Source organism: Littorina saxatilis, linkage group LG17 (assembly GCF_037325665.1).
Source record: "Littorina saxatilis isolate snail1 linkage group LG17, US_GU_Lsax_2.0, whole genome shotgun sequence".
NCBI lineage: Eukaryota > Metazoa > Mollusca > Gastropoda > Littorinimorpha > Littorinidae > Littorina > Littorina saxatilis.
Window position 1 is genome coordinate 67275551 of NC_090261.1, and position 21148 is coordinate 67296698.

The window sequence follows — 21148 nt, forward strand, 5'->3', positions numbered from 1 at the left end:
AAAGGGACGTTTCGCTATATCGGGAGATACCATTCGGACAGTGTGTAGGCATACGACTGTGATCTGAAAAGCAGCAAGTGACATCATTCATACTCTTCTGCTATGTCAAACCCAAAACATCAAACAGCATAAGATAAGAGCTAAGGTGTTGCAGGGTCCTTTTCTTTCTGAAGGGCTCCTCTCTGCTTGTGACCAACATTTGAAAGAACTTTGTTGGGACCCTTCTCCTTACTTGAGACACACTCTCTGATGTTAAAACACTAGCTGCAATAGATGACGATCGGAAATAACTGTCAAGTTGGTATGGGTTGGAGAAGTGTAGCCATCCTTTGTTTCCATAGAAACACTGAGGCAAGCCTACAATGTCACATGTAGCTTGTCTCAGTGTTTCAATGAAAAAGCAATGAAAAAAAGCAAAAGCAAGCAACCCATAAAAACCTTATTTCCCTGGTTTGTCTATGAAACAGGTCTGATAACGATGCCCATAAAGACCTTATTTCCCTGGTTTGTCTATGAAACAGGTCTGATAACGATGCCCATAAAGACCTTATTTCCCTGGTTTGTCTATGAAACAGGTCTGATAACGATGCCCATAAAGACCTTATTTCCCTGGTTTGTCTATGAAACAGGTCTGATAACGATGCCCATAAAGACCTTATTTCCCTGGTTTGTCTATGAAACAGGTCTGATAACGATGCCCATAAAGACCTTATTTCCCTGGTTTGTCTATGAAACAGGTCTGATAACGATGCCCATAAAGACCTTATTTCCCTGGTTTGTCTATGAAACAGGTCTGATAACGATGCCCATAAAGACCTTATTTCCCTGGTTTGTCTATGAAACAGGTCTGATAACGATGCCCATAAAGACCTTATTTCCCTGGTTTGTCTATGAAACAGGTCTGATAACGATGCCCATAAAGACCTTATTTCCCTGGTTTGTCGATGAAACAGGTCTGATAACGATGCCCATATAATCATGATGGGCCTACATTTGTACACCCGCATACAAACTCTGACCCCCCCATACCAAAAGACGCATTCATACTCCCAACACTCAGCCACTTACCATGCAGAGATATAGGGGCCACAACTCCAGTGAGGTGATGGTAGAAAAGCGCAGCGCAGCGTAGGAAAGGCAGAGTAGCCTCCCTTATATGACTCAACAACTGCCAGCAAGACGGCATGGCTGAACACTCCAGTCTTTAGAAAATAAAAAAGGCAAAAACACAAAATTTCATTTATGTTTGAAAACTTTTGTATCAAACTCTCTTAAAATTAAACTACAACAGAAACTCTCTGAGTCTCACATCTAACAATTTTTCTTTAAACACCTTCAACTTTACATTTGAATGCATATCTTCTTCTTCTTCTTCAGCGTTCGACGATGAATGCATATCTGAAATTGAGTGTGTGTGTGTGTGTGTGTGTGTGTGTGTGTGTGTGTGTGTGTGTGTGTGTGTGTGTGTGTGTGTGTGTGTGTGTGTGTGTGTGTGTGTGTGTGCATTCGTGCGTGTGCCTTGGTGTGGGGGGGGGGAGTGCAAGTGTGAGAGTGTGCTTGCGCATCACACGTGCAAGTGTGTGTGAAATTAAGTGACTGCCACCTCCCTTGTTGAATTTAAGCCACAATTTTCACAGAATCTCAATCGTCTTGTGAAGTGTAAAAGAAAATGAAATTGCTTGAATGTAGTGACTCACCCAGCGTCTGATCGCACGGACACATAGGCCGCCAGTAACATCCTTCCCTCTGTCTCCGCTTCTGCCTCCATGTCCATCGACTCTGCACACGTAGATCACAAAACATCCCTCATCAAACTCAATATCTCATTAGACAATCTTCAGAAATAACTCTGTTACCCTGTTACCTCTTCAGTGGCATCAGAAACTCTCCGAGACAAAGAAGGCATAGAATAAACGATCTTCAGTGGCATCAGAAACTCTCCGAGACAAAGAAGGCATAGAATAAACAATCTTCAGTGGCATCAGAAACTCTCCGAGACAAAGAAGGCATAGAATAAACGATCTTCAGTGGCATCAGAAACTCTCCGAGACAAAGAAGGCATAGAATAAACGATCTTCAGTGGCATCAGAAACTCTCCGAGACAAAGAAGGCATAGAATAAACAATCTTCAGTGGCATCAGAAACTCTCCGAGACAAAGAAGGCATAGAATAAACAATCTTCAGTGGCATCAGAAACTCTCCGAGACAGAGAAGGCATAGAATAAACGATCTTCAGTGGCATCAGAAACTCTCCGAGACAAAGAAGGCATAGAATAAATGATCTTCAGTGGCATCAGAAACTCTCCGAGACAAAGAAGGCATAGAATAAACGATCTTCAGTGGCATCAGAAACTCTCCGAGACAAAGAAGGCATAGAATAAACGATCTTCAGTGGCATCAGAAACTCTCCGAGACAAAGAAGGCATAGAATAAACGATTTTCAGTGGCATCAGAAACTCTCCGAGACAAAGAAGGCATAGAATAAACGATGTTCAGAAATAACTCTGTCAGGTTTGTGTGGGTTGTCAGAGAATAAATACTCTTGCTTTTATTGTGTCAAACTTTCTCATGTGACATTATAGGCCAGTCACTAGTCACAGCTGTGTTTAAAACACTTGGGCACACACACACCCTTCCCCTAACACACACACACTCTTCCCCTAACACACACACCCTTCCCCTAACACACACACCCTTCCCCTAACACATACACACCCTTCCCTTAACACACACCCTTCCCCTAACACACACACACCCTTCCCCTAACACACACACACCCTTCCCCTAACACACACACACCCTTCCCCTAACACACACACATCCTTCCCTAACACACACACACCCTTCCCCTAACACACACACACCCTTCCCCTAACACACACACATCCTTCCCCAACACACACACACCCTTCCCCTAACACACACACACCCTTCCCCTAACACACACCCTTCCCCTAACACACACACCCTTCCCCTAACACACACACACCCTTCCCCTAACACACACACACCCTTCCCCTAACACTAACACACCCTTCCCCAACACACACACACCCTTCCCCTAACACACACACATCCTTCCCCTAACACACACACACCCTTCCCCAACACACACACACCCTTCCCCTAACACACACACACCCTTCCCCTAACACACACACACTCTTCCCCTAACACACACACCCTTCCCCTAACACACACAAACATCCTTCCCCTAACACACACACACCCTTCCCCTAACACACACACACCCTTCCCCTAACACACACACACCCTTCCCCTAACACACACACACATCCTTCCCCTAACACACACACATCCTTCCCCTAACACACACACATCCTTCCCCTAACACACACACATCCTTCCCCTAACACACACACATATCCTTCCCCTAACACACACACACCCTGCCCCAACACACACACATCCTTCCCCTAACACACACACATCCTTCCCCAACACACACACACCCTTCCCCAACACACACACACATCCTTCCCCAACACACACACACTCTTCCCCTAACACACACACCCTTCCCCAACACACACACATCCTTCCCCAACACACACACACCCTTCCCCAACACACACACACCCTTCCCCTAACACACACACACCCTTCCCCAACACACACACACCCTTCCCCTAACACACACACACCCTTCCCCTAACACACACACACCCTTCCCCTAACACACACACACATCCTTCCCCTAACACACACACATCCTTCCCCTAACACACACATCCTTCCCCTAACACACACAAACATCCTTCCCCTAACACACACACACCCTTCCCCTAACACACACATCCTTCCCCTAACACACACAAACATCCTTCCCCTAACACACACACACCCTTCCCCTAACACACACATCCTTCCCCTAACACACACAAACATCCTTCCCCTAACACACACACACCCTTCCCCTAACACACACACACATCCTTCCCCTAACACACACACATCCTTCCCCTAACACACACACATATCCTTCCCCTAACACACACACACCCTTCCCCAACACACACACCCTTCCCCAACACACACACACCCTTCCCCTAACACACCCTTCCCCTAACACACACACACCCTTCCCCTAACACACACACACCCTTCCCCAACACACACACATCCTTCCCCTAACACACACACACCCTTCCCCAACACACACACCCTTCCCCTAATACACACACACCCTTCCCCTAACACACACATCCTTCCCCTAACACACACAAACATCCTTCCCCTAACACACACACACCCTTCCCCTAACACACACACACCCTTCCCCAACACACACACCCTTCCCCTAATACACACACACCCTTCCCCAACACACACACATCCTTCCCCTAACACACACACACCCTTCCCCTAACACACACACACCCTTCCCCTAACACACACACACCCTTCCCCAACACACACACATCCTTCCCCTAACACACACACACCCTTCCCCAACACACACACATCCTTCCCCTAACACACACACACCCTTCCCCAACACACACATCCTTCCCCAACACACACACACCCTTCCCCTAACACACACACACCCTTCCCCAACACACACACATCCTTCCCCTAACACACACACATATCCTTCCCCTAACACACACACACCCTTCCCCAACACACACACACCCTTCCCCAACACACACACATCCTTCCCCTAACACACACACACCCTTCCCCAACACACACACCCTTCCCCTAACACACACACACCCTTCCCCTAACACACACACACCCTTCCCCTAACACACACACACCCTTCCCCAACACACACACACCCTTCCCCTAACACACACACACCCTTCACCTAACACACACACACCCTTCCCCTAACACACACACACCCTTCCCCTAACACACACACATCCTTCCCCTAACACACACACACCCTTCCCCAACACACACACCCTTCCCCTAACACACACACATCCTTCCCCTAACACACACACACCCTTCCCCAACACACACACACCCTTCCCCAACACACACACACCCTTCCCCAACACACACACTCTTCCCCAACACACACACACCCTTCCCCAACACACACACATCCTTCCCCAACACACACACATCCTTCCCCAACACACACACACCCTTCCCTTAACACACACACACCCTTCCCCTAACACACACACACCCTTCCCCAACACACACACCCTTCCCCAACACACACACACCCTTCCCCAACACACACACACCCTTCCCCAACACACACACACCCTTCCCCTAACACACACACACCCTTCCCCAACACACACACACCCTTCCCCAACACACACACATCCTTCCCCAACACACACACACCCTTCCCCAACACACACACATCCTTCCCTAACACACACACCCTTCCCCAACACACACACACCCTTCCCCAACACACACACATCCTTCCCCAACACACACACACCCTTCCCCTAACACACACACACCCTTCCCCAACACACACACACCCTTCCCCTAACACACACACACCCTTCCCCTAACACACACACACACACCCTTCCCCAACACACACACACCCTTCCCCTAACACACACACACACACCCTTCCCCAACACACACACATCCTTCCCCTAACACACACACACCCTTCCCCAACACACACACATCCTTCCCCTAACACACACACACCCTTCCACAACACACACACATCCTTCCCCTAACACACACACACCCTTCCCCAACACACACACACCCTTCCCCTAACACACACACACCCTTCCCCAACACACACACCCTTCCCCTAACACACACACATCCTTCCCCTAACACACACACATCCTTCCCCTAACACACACACATCCTTCCCCTAACACACACACATCCTTCCCCTAACACACACACATCCTTCCCCTAACACACACACATCCTTCCCCTAATACACACACACCCTTCCCCTAATACACACACATCCTTCCCCTAATACACACACACCCTTCCCCTAACACACACACCCTTCCCCTAACACACACACACCCTTCCCCAACACACACACACACCCTTCCCCTAACACACACACATCCTTCCCCTAACACACACACACCCTTCCCCTAACACACACACATCCTTCCCCAACACACACACACCCTTCCCCAACACACACACACCCTTCCCTTAACACACACACACCCTTCCCCTAACACACACACATCCTTCCCCTAACACACACACATCCTTCCCCTAATACACACACACCCTTCCCCTAACACACACACATCCTTCCCTAACACACACACCCTTCCCCTAACACACACACACCCTTCCCCTAACACACACACACCCTTCCCCTAACACACACACACCCTTCCCCTAACACACACACACCCTTCCCCTAACACACACACACCCTTCCCTAACACACACACACCCTTCCCCTAACACACACACACCCTTCCCCTAACACACACACACCCTTCCCTAACACACACACATCCTTCCCCAATACACACACATCCTTCCCCTAACACACACACACCCTTCCCCTAATACACACACATCCTTCCCCTAATATCAATCAATCAATCAATGACGCTTATATCGCGCATATTCCGTGGGTACAGTTCTAGGCGCTCTGCAGTGATGCCGTGTGAGATGAAATTTTATACGGCCAGTAGATTGCAGCCATTTCGGCGCATATTTACCTTTCACGGCCTATTATTCCAAGTCACACGGGTATAGGTAGACAATTACTAACTGTGCCTAAGCAATTTTGCCAGGAAGGACCCTTTTGTCAATCGTGGGATCTTTAACGTGCACACCCTATGTAGTGTACACGGGGGGAGGGTTCGGACACCGAAGAGAGTCTGCACACAAAGTTGACTCTGAAATAAATTTCCGCCGAACCTGGGATCGAACTCACGCTGACAGCGGCCAACTGAATACAAATCCAGCGCGCTACCAACTGAGCTATATCCCCGCCCCACACCCTTCCCCTAACACACACACATCCTTCCCCTAACACACACACATCCTTCCCCTAACACACACACCCTTCCCCTAACACACACACACCCTTCCCCTAATACACACACATCCTTCCCCTAACACACACACCCTTCCCCTAACACACACACATCCTTCCCCTAACACACACACCCTTCCCCTAACACACACACACCCTTCCCCTAACACACACACCCTTCCCCTAACACACACACACCCTTCCCCAACACACACACACCCTTCCCCTAACACACACACACCCTTCCCCTAACACACACACACCCTTCCCCCAACACACACACACCCTTCCCTAACACACACACACCCTTCCCCAACACACACACATCCTTCCCCTAACACACACACACCCTTCCCCTAACACACACACACCCTTCCCCAACACACACACATCCTTCCCCAACACACACACACACCCTTCCCCTAACACACACACACCCTTCCCCAACACACACACACCCTTCCCTAACACACACACACCCTTCCCCAACACACACACATCCTTCCCCTAACACACACACACCCTTCCCCTAACACACACACACCCTTCCCCAACACACACACATCCTTCCCCAACACACACACACCCTTCCCCTAACACACACACACCCTTCCCCAACACACACACCCTTCCCCTAACACACACACACCCTTCCCCTAACACACACACACCCTTCCCCAACACACACACACCCTTCCCCTAACACACACCCTTCCCCAACACACACACCCTTCCCCTAACACACACACACCCTTCCCCTAACACACACACACCCTTCCCCAACACACACACACCCTTCCCCAACACACACACACCCTTCCCCTAACACACACACACCCTTCCCCTAACACACACACACCCTTCCCCAACACACACACACCCTTCCCCTAACACACACACACCCTTCCCCAACACACACACACCCTTCCCCAACACACACACCCTTCCCCTAACACACACACACCCTTCCCCTAACACACACACATCCTTCCCCAACACACACACACCCTTCCCCAACACACACACACCCTTCCCCAACACACACACCCTTCCCCTAACACACACACACCCTTCCCCAACACACACACACCCTTCCCCAACACACACACACCCTTCCCCTAACACACACACACCCTTCCCCTAACACACACACACCCTTCCCCAACACACACACACCCTTCCCCAACACACACACACCCTTCCCCAACACACACACCCCCTTCCCCTAACACACACACACCCTTCCCCTAACACACACACACCCTTCCCCTAACACACACACACACACCCTTCCCCAACACACACACACCCTTCCCCAACACACACACACCCTTCCCCTAACACACACACATCCTTCCCCTAACACACACACACCCTTCCCCAACACACACACACCCTTCCCCAACACACACACACCCTTCCCCAACACACACACACCCTTCCCCTAACACACACACATCCTTCCCCTAACACACACACACCCTTCCCCAACACACACACACCCTTCCCCAACACACACACACCCTTCCCCAACACACACACCCTTCCCCTAACACACACACATCCTTCCCTAACACACACACACCCTTCCCCTAACACACACACACCCTTCCCCTAATACACACACCCTTCCCCAACACACACACCCTTCCCCTAATACACACACACCCTTCCCCAACACACACACACCCTTCCCCTAACACACACACACCCTTCCCCAACACACACACACCCTTCCCCAACACACACACCCTTCCCCTAATACACACACACCCTTCCCCAACACACACACACCCTTCCCCAACACACACACACCCTTCCCCAACACACACACACCCTTCCCCAACACACACACCCTTCCCCTAACACACACACACCCTTCCCCAACACACACACATCCTTCCCCAACACACACACACCCTTCCCCAACACACACACCCTTCCCCTAACACACACACACCCTTCCCCTAACACACACACACCCTTCCCCTAACACACACACCCTTCCCCTAACACACACACACCCTTCCCCAACACACACACACCCTTCCCCTAACACACACACACCCTTACCCAACACACACACCCTTCCCCTAACACACACACACCCTTCCCCAACACACACACACCCTTCCCCTAACACACACACACACACCCTTCCCCAACACACACACCCTTCCCCAACACACACACACCCTTCCCCAACACACACACACCCTTCCCCAACACACACACATCCTTCCCCAACACACACACACCCTTCCCCTAACACACACACACGCACACATCTTTCCCCAAACACACACACACACTTTCCTCTAAAAGGGCCTAGCATTGGAAAAAGTGAGTTCAGCTTACAAAGGCGGGGGTCTGGGGGCCGCAGGAGGAACAAGATTTTTTAGAGATTTCTTTTACCTAAAATGACACAACCCCACCCCCCCCCCCCCCCCCCAAAGAAGATTGAGCAACTAAATTATGCCTTCACCAACAAGCAAAACACAGACAGAAAACAAGAAAACTGACAATCTTGTGTTATTTGGCCTAAAAGTGCCATTCCCACTTGCAGGAATACCTGGATTCTTTGTCACTGAATGGCTGACCACGTTCAACAATGTCGCTTCGAGACATTATTTCAAGTCTAGAGCCACAAAACACCGGCACAAAGCATGCTCGCGCGATGCCAGAGGAAGTGCGTGCTCAAGCAAACTGTCAAACCGATTGAGAATTGAACCGAACGGCGCACAAAACAAAACCCTGGGACTGTTTAGGTTTACCGTTTGGGAATAACAGGTTTTTGCATTTCGGCGTACACCAAATCGAGTTCCGCGTACTGGAGATGTTATTTCGGCGTAAAGTACGCCGAACGGCTTACAATGCTAGGCCCTGCTCTAAACACACTCACACACACACCTTCCCCTGAACACAGTCATACACATCCCACGCTCCAGCCCCTGAACACATACACATCCCACGCTCCAGCCCCTGAACACATACACATCCCACGCTCCAGCCCCAATACCCCCTATTCCGCCCCTCAACACACACACCTTGAGATGGAGCATCGTAGGTCAGGATGACCTGCACGATGTGCACGATGAACACCAACATGAGTGCGTGCTGGTCGTTGAGCCCTCCAGTGGGCAGGCTGGCCACGGTGGTAGGCGCCGGAGCTTGACCTTCGCTGCCCTCCGTGTGCAGAGAGGGCAAGGTCATGGTCAAGGCCACCAGGAAGTGGAACATGTCCACGTCCAGCAAACAGTCGCAGTCAAAGACCAGGGACTCCACCTTCTCTGGAATCAGCACTGCAACACACACAGACACAGGTTTAGATCCTGCTGTGTTCTTCTCCTAACGCCTCAAATTCACTGGGGTAAGTCGACTACGCGCAGTATATCTTCTGAAGCTGGCCACACAAAGCTTTAGCACTGAGTTTTTGTCAAGAAGACATTGCGAAGATCGACTTCGGGCTCCATCAAGGGCCGCCTTAGGGTATTATTGCTATTAGTAAAGTAATGCTAACAGTAACAAAAACATTCTCCGTGTGCAGCAATGATGCGTGTCAACATTTTTTCGTGTTCAAGAAATGATGCCCTTTTAAACAAAAAAGAGAGCTTGAGATTCAATGTGAATGGCTTGTACTGTCTTCACAAGCTAAGCATTAAGAAAGTTCTGTCAAAAAAGAGCTTGAGATTCATCGTGAATGGCTTGTACTGTCTTCACAAGCTAAGCATTAAGAAAGTTCTGTCAAAAAAGAGAGCTTGAGATTCAATGTGAATGGCTTGTACTTCACAAGCTAAGCATTAAGAAAGTTCTGTCAAAAGGGCATTAGTTGCTTTCTCTATCTCCCCCACTATCCCATCCCCCCCCCCTCCCCCCCCCCCCCTACCAATATCAACCATATAAACCAGCAACACCTTTGTCAATCTGTACATAAAATGAACTATGTACAGACACCGACACATTTAGTGACATCAAGCTGTACACAACATATAACTACAGCCAAAGCTGCCCTGGCGACCACCTCTTTGTAACAATTTCCTGCCAACAACGACCACCCAAAAGGGATCCTCAATGAGTTTTTTCCTGCATAATTCACCTTTCCATAGCGACCACTTTGGGTGGTCCACTGGGTGGTCCACTGGGTGGTCGTTATACAGGTTCCATTGTATCCACTGGCACAAACACATTCACTGACAGCAAGGTAGACAAAACATTTTAAGACATGATTTTCTCATATTTTCTCAATTTTAAAATAGGGGTTCCACTGAATCTGGAACACATCTGGTCGTTATAAACCTCCAGAGTGTTAATGACATCATGCTGGGCAACTCACAAGACAGGAGCTTGACGCAATGTTCGCGGATAGTGTCGGCGGCGGCAATCTGACCGATGGTGGCCGCGAAGCGAACCAGCGCCCCCAGCAGTGAACTCTGACGCTCCGTCAGCGACCCGAAGATCCCCTGTCCCTCGGACGACAGGTCTTGTTCTGAAACGAAAGAAAAAAGTTCAAGAGTGTGGTCATACACGTAAAATCCCATACATGAATAAAACATGAGTGTATGTGGGAGTTTAGCCCGGCCCATGAATGCAGATGATGAAGAATTTCAAGTGTTTCCAAGTTACTGATACCCTAAAAGCATGTTGTAGTTTTTGATGTTGTTGTTGTTTTTTTAGTTCATTTAAATAGAGATGTTACGATGTGACCGAAATGAAAGCAAGGTATGATAGTCTAACTGGAGACCTTCAAATATGCCGGAGAAAGATATAGTTCCTAACACAGAGGGTCATAAATTAAAAAAATCAAACAGAAAATCTCTTTAAAAAAGAAAAAAAAATTGAAAAAAATGGGGCAGAAAGAAAACCCAGAAAAAAACTACTTTTTTTCCCCGTTTATGATATAATTAAAGGTGAAAATATCTTTGTTCTAACACAAACATTGAAAGATTTCCTTACCAAAAGACATGATGGTGAAGGCACAGGAGTTCCAGCTCATGACAGGTACGCGTGAGTTGTCGTCGTCAGGTTTCACTCCAAGACCAAACTGTCACACACAAAGCAGACGGTCATGTGTCATGTGATTGCTCACTGCTAATTCACATCACAAATGAGAAGAAAAGCAGAAAAAGACAACCAAAATGAACAGATGTAACAATGTAGAGCCATTGGACCAACTCCGAATAATAGCTCTGTCGGGTTTGTATGGGTTGTGAAAGAGTGAACGCCCTTACCTTTTACTGGGACAAACACTGGAGGGGCCAATCACTAGCCAGAGGTGTGTCGGAAACACATGCACAGGAGCACGTGTGGAATTATTTGTCAGAGGAAAAACAAGGGTATTCACTCTTTCACACCCCATACAAACACGACAGTTATTTCCGAAAATTGTCTATTGAATTGACAAAATTGATAATGCAGAACCTTATTTAATGTCACTTACCACATAGACATCCCTGGCATACTTCTGCATCATTTCTCTCAAACCCTCTGAGAAAGAGCCACTGAAACAGAAGTGTAATAATGCATGATGCCAAAGACCTGTCAACAACTGTAAAGTTGACTTCGACAGTGAGCACTCCCCTCCCTGTTTCACCATGCTCCATCATTATGATCATATCTTAGTGTTAAGAAAAGATGTGTTCGGAATTCATCTGGTTGTCCAATTTCTCTCCCAGAAAAATATTTAAAATTTGTCTTTCAAAACCAATAAGCTTGCCTTTCAAAAAAAGTGCAAAATTCTACGTGCTAATCAAATAACCTAAATCTTTAAAGTAACCAACCATAATTATGAAATCAAACATATTGAATAAGAAGAAATAATAAATCCAACCCAAAACATCATCAGATAAGTTTCATTCATCTCATATTAATTATTTGTTTGTCTGACCACGTGAAGATCATTGGGTCAACGTACCTGTCAATGGTTTGTTTTGTCAAAATTGTAACGTTCCATTAAACTAACCATTCTTGGTTTTTGATTGTGAGGTCGAATAAGCTAAATGTTCAACTAATCACAAAGCCGCAGCGGCCCGACATCCTTCCCTGGAGAGTCTGTAAGGCTTCTTTTTAAGCCTACTGTCTATATGATACTTACCGAGACAGTACTATTCTTGCACATTATCTATTATAGGCCGAAAAAATTGGACAAAACGCTGAGTGGGTACAATTATCTCCCATAACCATGCGCCACCGTGGATCCCAAGCACTGTCCGAGTGCTTCCCCCTTACAGGATGTAGGTGGCGCGTCCTCTTTCTTTATGAGCTGCAGACCCTCAAAAAGCCCATAACATATCAAGAGGGGAGGCGGGAGGGAAACTCTAATAGTACTGTCTCGGTAAGTATCATATAGACAGTAGGCTTAAAAAGAAGCCTTACAGTCAATATAACACTTACCTCGACAGTACTATTCTTGCACAGAATACCAGAGTGGTGTGAGGGTGATATGTAGAGTATTAAACTCCTTAATCAAAATCACTTAAATCCAAGGATTAAGATACCCAGGCAATTTTCGAACAGTACTACCGTAAAAGAAAATATACCCAAGAAACATATCTTAGACTGACGTGACCATGCTGGCCACCACTGCTGTGTGGTGAACTCAATGTCAAAGTCCAGGCCACTCAAAGCTTGAATACCACTGAGTCTACGGCAAGTGGCTAAAGCGATGAGGAACAATTAGTCTTAAAAATCAGCAACTTGATACTGATGCCTGCCAGGGGTTCAAACTCATTGCTACGCAGGAGTTTGAGGACCAGAAAGACATCCCCCTTGGGAAATGAAACCCGAGGTTTAGACACCGCTGCATTGCTAATACCCGAAAGGACATTAGCGATGAGGGAGGACCTGATCAAGTGTTCAGATCTGCGACCAGTAGCGGCCGCAATCGTGGAAGCGATGGCAGATCTGTATCCAAGAAGAGTCTTAGAAGAAAGACTCTTCTTTTGATACACTTCCACCAGGAAGTTGGCCAAGTCCTGTGTTGAGGGATAAAGCGGCTTTATCCCCTTGGACAAGGCGAAGGTGGCCCAAGCTCTCCAGCGTAAGTCGTAGAGCTGATTAGTTGATCGCCTCTTAGCGTTCAAGGAAAACTCTACTGAACTCTTGTGCAATCCTAGTGCAAGCAGTTTGGAGCGCACAAGAGCCATGCGGTCAAGCACAGACTCTCTGGACGTGGATGAGGGAGGCATGATCGAGGCTGGAGCAGACCTCCCCTGTCCAGATCCAGAGGTAGAGGGTCTACGTGGGTGAGACCGCGAAGATCTGGAAACCACGGAGCTGTTGGCCAGTAAGGCGCGACCAAAATCAGTCTTGGTCGTTCCTGCAGATATTTTGCCAGCACCCTCGGAATCAGAGATGTCGGGGGATAGGCGTAAGCATCGAGGAGCCTCCACAAGAGAGTGAATGCGTCCAAGTGGAACGCATTCATGTCTCGAAAGGGGCTGACGTACCTGGAAGCCGAGCGCTGAATCGAGTTGCGAACCGATCGATCAGAGGACGGTCCCACCTTGCCCACAGACGCTGTAGAACGTTGTGAGCGATGGTCCATTCTGTGGAGAGAACCTGATCGCCCCGACTGAGAATGTCGGCCAGGGCGTTCAGTTTCCCCGGAACGAACTGGACTGACATCCGGACCTGATTGGTCTGGCACCAGAGCAGAATCTCCTCCGCCAACAGGGAGAGGGACCGAGAATTGGTGCCCCCCTGGTGGCGAAGGTAAGCTAAGCATGTGGTGTTGTTGTCCCCGTTGAAAATCAGAGGGGCCAAGGACAGGCCGAATGGGAGGGCCCGAAACTCGAACACTGTGCCCTCCCAAACGAACCGGAGCAGATGTCGGTACCCCGGGGCCACCAGGATGTGGAAGTAAGCATCCTGGAGGTCCCAGACATGGCCCAATCGTTTGGCCGGATGGCCAACCGGACCGACGAAGGGGTTTCCATCTTGAACTTGCACCTGTGAAGGTACAAGTTCAAGGTGGAGAGGTCCAACACCGGCCTGAACCGGCCGTCCTTTTTGGGGACGGTGAACAGGCGGGAGCAGAACCCCGGAGAAGGCTGAGAAAGGGGGTAGACCGCCTTCTTCTCGACCAACGAGTTCACCTCGTCCTGAAGAGCCTGCCATCTGGCAGGGTCTCGAGGAGGGGGGAACGTCCAGGTTAGAGCGGACAATGGAGGTTGTGACGACAGCGGTAGAGAAAACCCCGACCACACCACCCTCAAGAAAAACTGGTTGGAGACCAGTCTGCCCCACATGCCGCGGGCCCGAAAAAGGGAACCGACGGACGAAAGAGGGGCAACTTGAGGGGCGTCAACGTAGGGCCGGGACTCACTGAAAATTCTGCTGGCGGGCAGGCGCAGGCTTGCGACCACCCCCCCTGGTGGTGCTGCTTCCCCTTACCTGTCTGAGCACCCTTCGTCTTGCTTGGGAACGCAACAGGCGCCTAAGAGGAGGAAGAAGGAGGCAGTGAAACTGGCTTCTTCTTCTTCTTCTGAGGCTGGGAGCTGGAGGTGACTGTAGCACTTCTCTTACTCCCCGCCGCCGTCGCCGAAGCAGCGAGGCCAACCATCAGAGAATCAGTGTTCCTCTGGCGTGTGGACTCCACCACAGAACGAACAGTGTCCGGATGAAAGAGGGAAGAAGGCTGAGGAAACGTGTTCCTCAGACTCTTCCTCATATCCGGAGGCACTATAGAAGTAGGCAGAAAATGATCACGGAACAGGGCCAATAAAGTGGACCCGTGTTCCAATGGCCAATTCTGCCGCAGACGTCACGCACGATCGCACGGCATGCAAAGCCCGATCCACTCGAACCGTGTCAAGGACCCGAGTGGAATCGGACTCTGCCCGATCGGGAGGGTCCAACAGTGTGGACAGCGTGCTCATCCATGTCAAGGCCTGTGATTGGGCCTCGACTGTGGAAGAAACGGTGGCCTCAAGATTGTGGAACGAAGCAGAGCTCAGTTCCACCTTCTTGACCGAAGGCACCTCCCCAACGAACACATCACCGTCAGCCCCACCCTAAACACTCGAAGTCTGGAAAGGGAGAGTTCGAGAGTCAAAGGGAAAAGGGAGGGACGAAACAGATTGGACACGAGGAAACAGTGGAGGTGCGCCTCCCGAAGGAAAGCATGGCACTGAACCCGCGTCCTCCCGAGGAACATAGGTCGCGTTAGCACGTGAATCTGTACTCCTCAGGCGATGTGCTGCCGCTTCCACCGTGGCACTAAGACTAGGGTGGAACGCGAATTACCGGCGGACGGATCGTTCATAAAACGAGCCGCCGGCAGACGCGGCGTGAGCCTCCCGCGCCCGGGCCGAAGCGGACTCAAAGGACGAGAGGGCGTCTCAGGGAAGGACGTCCTGAAACTGTTCAAACGTCCTTCTAGCTGTGCGAGGACGAGCCTCCTGCCTCTCGTCCTCAGACCCCGGGTCCAGGTCCTGTGTGTCAACACTAGACGACAGACGCTTAAGAGAGGCATCCGTGACGTCAAGACGCCGCGTGATGTCTGTCATGTACTGTTGGAAAGTACGAAGCATAGCTTCGGAAGTTCCATCAGAAACCGGCAAGGGTAGCGGATCAGTGTTAACCTCAGGGCGACCCTGATCCTCCTCCCTATCGTCCTCCGACTCACTCTCCTCTTCACTTCCCGACAACTCCTCAAAAGCAGGAGTGTAGGGAGCTTGAGGGGGAAGAGCCGAAAGCGATGAAGCAGGCTGTGAAGAAACGCCCACAGAAGCAAGAGGCCGCGAAGACCCCTGCCCCAAAGACGAAACGTCTCCAGCAGCCGAAGGGGGAGAAAAACAACAACCCTGCGACTGTTGGGTCAGCCCAGCCAACGAACCCCCGCCATTTATAGACTGAACAGGAACCCATCGGGTCTGATCAGAAAAGAAATGGTCCGGTCCGGTCGGGGGTGCCGATCCGGTCCGGTAGGGTGGTCCGGTGTTCCGGTCCGGTGCCGGACCATCCGGAGGTCCCGTTCGGCACCGAACCATCGTACCCACAGAAGTGTTCGGGTGGTTAGGTCCGGACGTGGACATACCGTACCATCCGGACCCGTGGTCCGGTATGGTCCGGTTCGGTGCCAGACCATCCAGACCAACAGAGGTGGTCGGGTGGTCCGGCACCGGGCCATCCGGACCCGTAGGTCCGGACCCGTAGGTCCGGTACCATCCGGAGGTCGTGTTCGGCACCGAACCATCGTACGCACAGAAGTGTTCGGGTGGCTCGGTCCGGGCGTGGACGTACCTACCATCCGGACCCGTAGGTCCGGTTCGGTGCCAGACCATCCGGACCAACAGAGGTGGTCGGGTGGTCCGGACCGGTCCGGTAGGCGTGGACATACCGTACCATCCGGACCCGTAGGTCCGGTTCGGTGCCAGACCATCCGGACCAACAGAGGTGGTCGGGTGGTCCGGACCGATCCGATAGGGTGGTCCGATGTTCCGGTCCTGTGGTCCGGTCCCGTACCATCCGGAGGTCCCGTACGGCACCGAACCATCCGTACCCACAGAAGTGTTCGGGTGGTTCGGTCCGGACGTGGACCTACCGTACCATCCGGACCCGTAGGTCCGGTGGTCCGGTATGGTCCGGTTCGGTGACAGACCATCCGGACCAACAGAGGTGGTCGGGTGGTCCGGTTCGGACCGGACCACTGGTCCGGTACCGGACCATCCGAACCCGTAGGTTCGGTCCGGTCCCGTAGCATCCGGAGGTCCCGTTCGGTACCGAACCATCCGTACCCACAGAAGTGTTCGGGTGGCTCGGTCGGACGTGGACATACCGTACCATCCGGACCCGTAGGTCCGGCATGGTCCGGTTCGGTGCCAGACCACCCGGACCAACAGAGGTGGTCGAGTGGTCCGGCCCCGACCGGACCACTGGTCCGGTACCGTACCATCCGGACCCGTAGGTCCGGTGGTCCGGTGTGTTCCGGTTCGGTGCCAGACCACCCAGACCAACAGAGGTGGTCGGGTGGTCCGGTCCCGACCGAACCACTGGTCCCGTACCGTACCATCCGGACCCGTAGGTCCGGGGGTCCGGCAAGGGCCAGAGGTACTGTCCCGTACCGGACCCTAAGGTCCGGTACGGTCCCGTACCATGGGTCCCGTCCGGACCAAACCCGGAGGTCAAGTCCAGTCGGGACCCGTGGGTCCGGTTCGATCCCGACCCGTAAGCCTGGAACGTTCCGGACCCTTGGTCCGGACCATCCGTCACCCGAACACCAGACGCTAAGGAATGGCGTGGGGTCAAGACGGTCCGGTCGGAGGTGTCGGTCTGAGCAACAGAAACAATGTTCCCGTCGCCCTGACCATTCGACAGAAGTACCACGTTCTGTCGAACACCTCCACGTCCAGTAACTAGTCGGCCGGAGCGTCTTAACAAGAGGGACAGCCACCAGTCACACGGACGTCAGAGGGAACCGTAGTAGCAGTGGTCGTAGGCACGAAGCCTGAAACCCCTGCCCCCACAGGACCGCCCTGAACGGGGTCAATTCGCATCCCAACCCCAGCGGGGAGGGAATTCAGAGACCCCGTCATCTCCTCCGATCTCCCCCCCCCAGGAGGCCGAAACTACTGTCGAAACAGCAGCAGACGACCCAGCGAGGGAGTTCAGAGGAGGACCCGTGTCCCTCCTGGCTTCCACAGCGGTGGAAACCGAGGAGGGCACAGGAGAGGCACCGGAAAAGGAAGATTTTAATGCCAACTGCACCCGGTGTTCCCAGGCGGTCACCCATCCAAGTACTAACCGGGCCCGACGTTGCTTAACTTCGGTGGTCGGACGAGAACCGGTGTTTTCAACGTGGTATGGCCGTTGGCTGTCAAAACCTGAGTCTCTCCAGTAGCCCCTAGATCGGATTCACCAACCCCCAAAGAGGGTTGGGAATCGACCTGCCCCCGGATTCGAGCCAGGGAGGAGAAGGAAACCTTCCCCCCAGGCTTGAAACCGGGAGGAGCTGAAGCCTGAGACTGAGGGCCGGACAACGGCGTCGAAGGGGGGGAAGCCTGTTCCACTGAAGGAGAAGGAGAAAGAAGCTTTTTCTTTCCCCTCGACCTTCCCCGAACCTTCGACGGCGCAGCCCCGCCCGAAGTCCCAGGCTCAAGCCCAGCCTGTTTGAGCAAGCTCGCATTGAGCTTGCTCAAACAGGCTTTCTCCGCCCTCCCTCGCCGCAAACGCAAAGCGTTTGGGGAGGGAGAGTCGGAGCGCCGAAAGATCCCCTTCTCCGTGCGTAAAACATAACGCTGGGCGCCCGGAGAAGGGTTGCCCCCGGCAGACTCTGGTTCCGTAGAACCAGAGCCCAAAACAGGACGAGACATCCTACCTCGCCCTGTACGTACCCTTAACACTTTCGCGACGGGAGGTGACTATATTAGTAATAGCGCTGCAACGCCCACGGACGGGAAGTGACTATTTTAGTATTAGACATACAAGGTACACGACTCGTGATTGCTTCCCGGTTTTTGAAGCTTGCAGTAAATTGAGTTGTTTCCCTTGATACACGTGGTTTTCTCTTCCGGCTTGATCAAATTAGTGCAGATTTGCGTGGTGTTTTCGAACAAAAAAAATGAATCGAAGGCGAGCCTTGTCACGGGAGGAGATTCTCCGGATGTTGGATCTTGAGGATCCTGTAGATCATGATACATCGTGTCGTTTTAGCCTCAATAAAGCGATAATAGCAGTGATATTGAGGAAGAAACAGTCCCGTTGTTGCTAGTACGAGTCAGCAACTACACGTGGTAGGGGGTGATACTGCTAGACGAACATGTATCTCGGAATCGTGCAGGAGCTATGGGGGCGTGGCAGCACTGATAACAATGGATGGCTGGAGCCTTCAAATCCTTTTGGAATTGTTCATAGGTGTACAGTTGGTACTTTGTTGTGAAAATGTGACTTATATTCAATATGGATTACCTAGACATCATTTGGTGAGTGTTACAGTTTTGTTTCATTTGAGTCAGGATGCTGTGAGTGAATGCGTGATTTGCTTGTTTTTTTCTTTGTACTGTCTCCTTATTTCTGTGTACAATGTTAACAATATTTCAGCTAATTCATAGGTTTTACACCTTGTTTGGTTATAACATTATTTATAATACTTTCTGTTAAAAAATAACTTTTAAAAAAAGCAGTGGAAAATAAAACACACACAAAAAAACGTTAAAAAACACAAATTATCCCCCTTTCACCCCCCTTTGCTAAAACAAATCGCGTGACAAACTTATAAATAGCACGACTGAACTGGGCATCCATTTTTGAATTAGTACACACAATTTGGTGGTGATTGGACTTAATTCAAGCTTGCTAGACAGATTTCTTTACAGTTACTGATTTTTGGGAAGTTTCTTGGTGGCAAGCTTGGGCAGGCAGGACGTTAACGCCGTGGCAGTGCTAGTCACAATAGTGTTAAAGACCGAGAATTAACAAAATTCAAAGAAAATTTAGGTCAATACTCAAGTGAATGCGGCGAAACGAGAAGCAGACGACCGGTCACCACGAAGTAGGACGGGAGGCACGCCGAGTCCGCCACACAAAAACGGAGGCACAAGTTGAAGGAAACACAACGTAGCCTCAAGCCAGAAGTGGAATAACACACAATAATCCAACAGGTGATAGTCCACACAGAAAAGAAGCCTCTTAGTCCAAAATAATCCGGGAGCGTAGCAGAAACACAGCCGGTCTGACACGCGCGAAAAAAGAAAGAGGACGCGCCACCTACATCCTGTAAGGGGGAAGCACTCGGACAGTGCTTGGGATCCACGGTGGCGCATGGTTATGGGAGATAATTGTACCCACTCAGCGTTTTGTCCAATTTTTTCGGCCTATAATAGATAATGTGCAAGAATAGTACTGTCGAGGTAAGTGTTATATTGACTGTAAATTCACGATTGGGATTGTGAGGGTGCCCAGGTGTCTGACCAACACTGGTTGACTCAGAAAGCGCAAAAATAAATCAATTCGACAAGTCTGGCGTCTGGCGGCGGAACGAAGTTCGGGGGTGGATGTTGCAGTGAGTGCTGGGACGGGGCGGCGTGAGAGCATACTGGGGGAATGAACAAGCGTCGGGACAAGCAAGAGAAGAGGGGTGGATGTTGCAGTGAGTGCTGGGACGGGGCGGCGTGAGAGCATACTGGGGGAATGAACAAGCGTCGGGACAAGCAAGAG

General features: G+C 50.8%; 1 protein-coding gene and 1 non-coding gene across 3 annotated transcripts in view; both read right to left on the minus strand.

Annotated features, from left to right (window-relative positions):
• LOC138952278 (E3 ubiquitin-protein ligase UBR2-like) overlaps positions 1 to 21148 on the minus strand; it is an 85517-nt gene that overhangs the window by 8868 nt on the left and 55501 nt on the right. For both annotated transcript variants that reach the window (XM_070323913.1, XM_070323912.1), the window contains exons 35-40: positions 12432 to 12492; positions 11948 to 12035; positions 11328 to 11480; positions 10042 to 10296; positions 1698 to 1779; positions 1069 to 1202 (exon numbers count right to left, since the gene is read on the minus strand). In XM_070323913.1, coding sequence (XP_070180014.1) covers positions 1069 to 1202; positions 1698 to 1779; positions 10042 to 10296; positions 11328 to 11480; positions 11948 to 12035; positions 12432 to 12492 — 773 coding nt within the window. The remainder of the gene's footprint in view (positions 1 to 1068; positions 1203 to 1697; positions 1780 to 10041; positions 10297 to 11327; positions 11481 to 11947; positions 12036 to 12431; positions 12493 to 21148) is intronic.
• On the minus strand, positions 18689 to 18807 carry LOC138954023 (5S ribosomal RNA). Its single transcript, XR_011451691.1, has one exon. It is a non-coding gene; the product is annotated as a 5S ribosomal RNA (ribosomal RNA).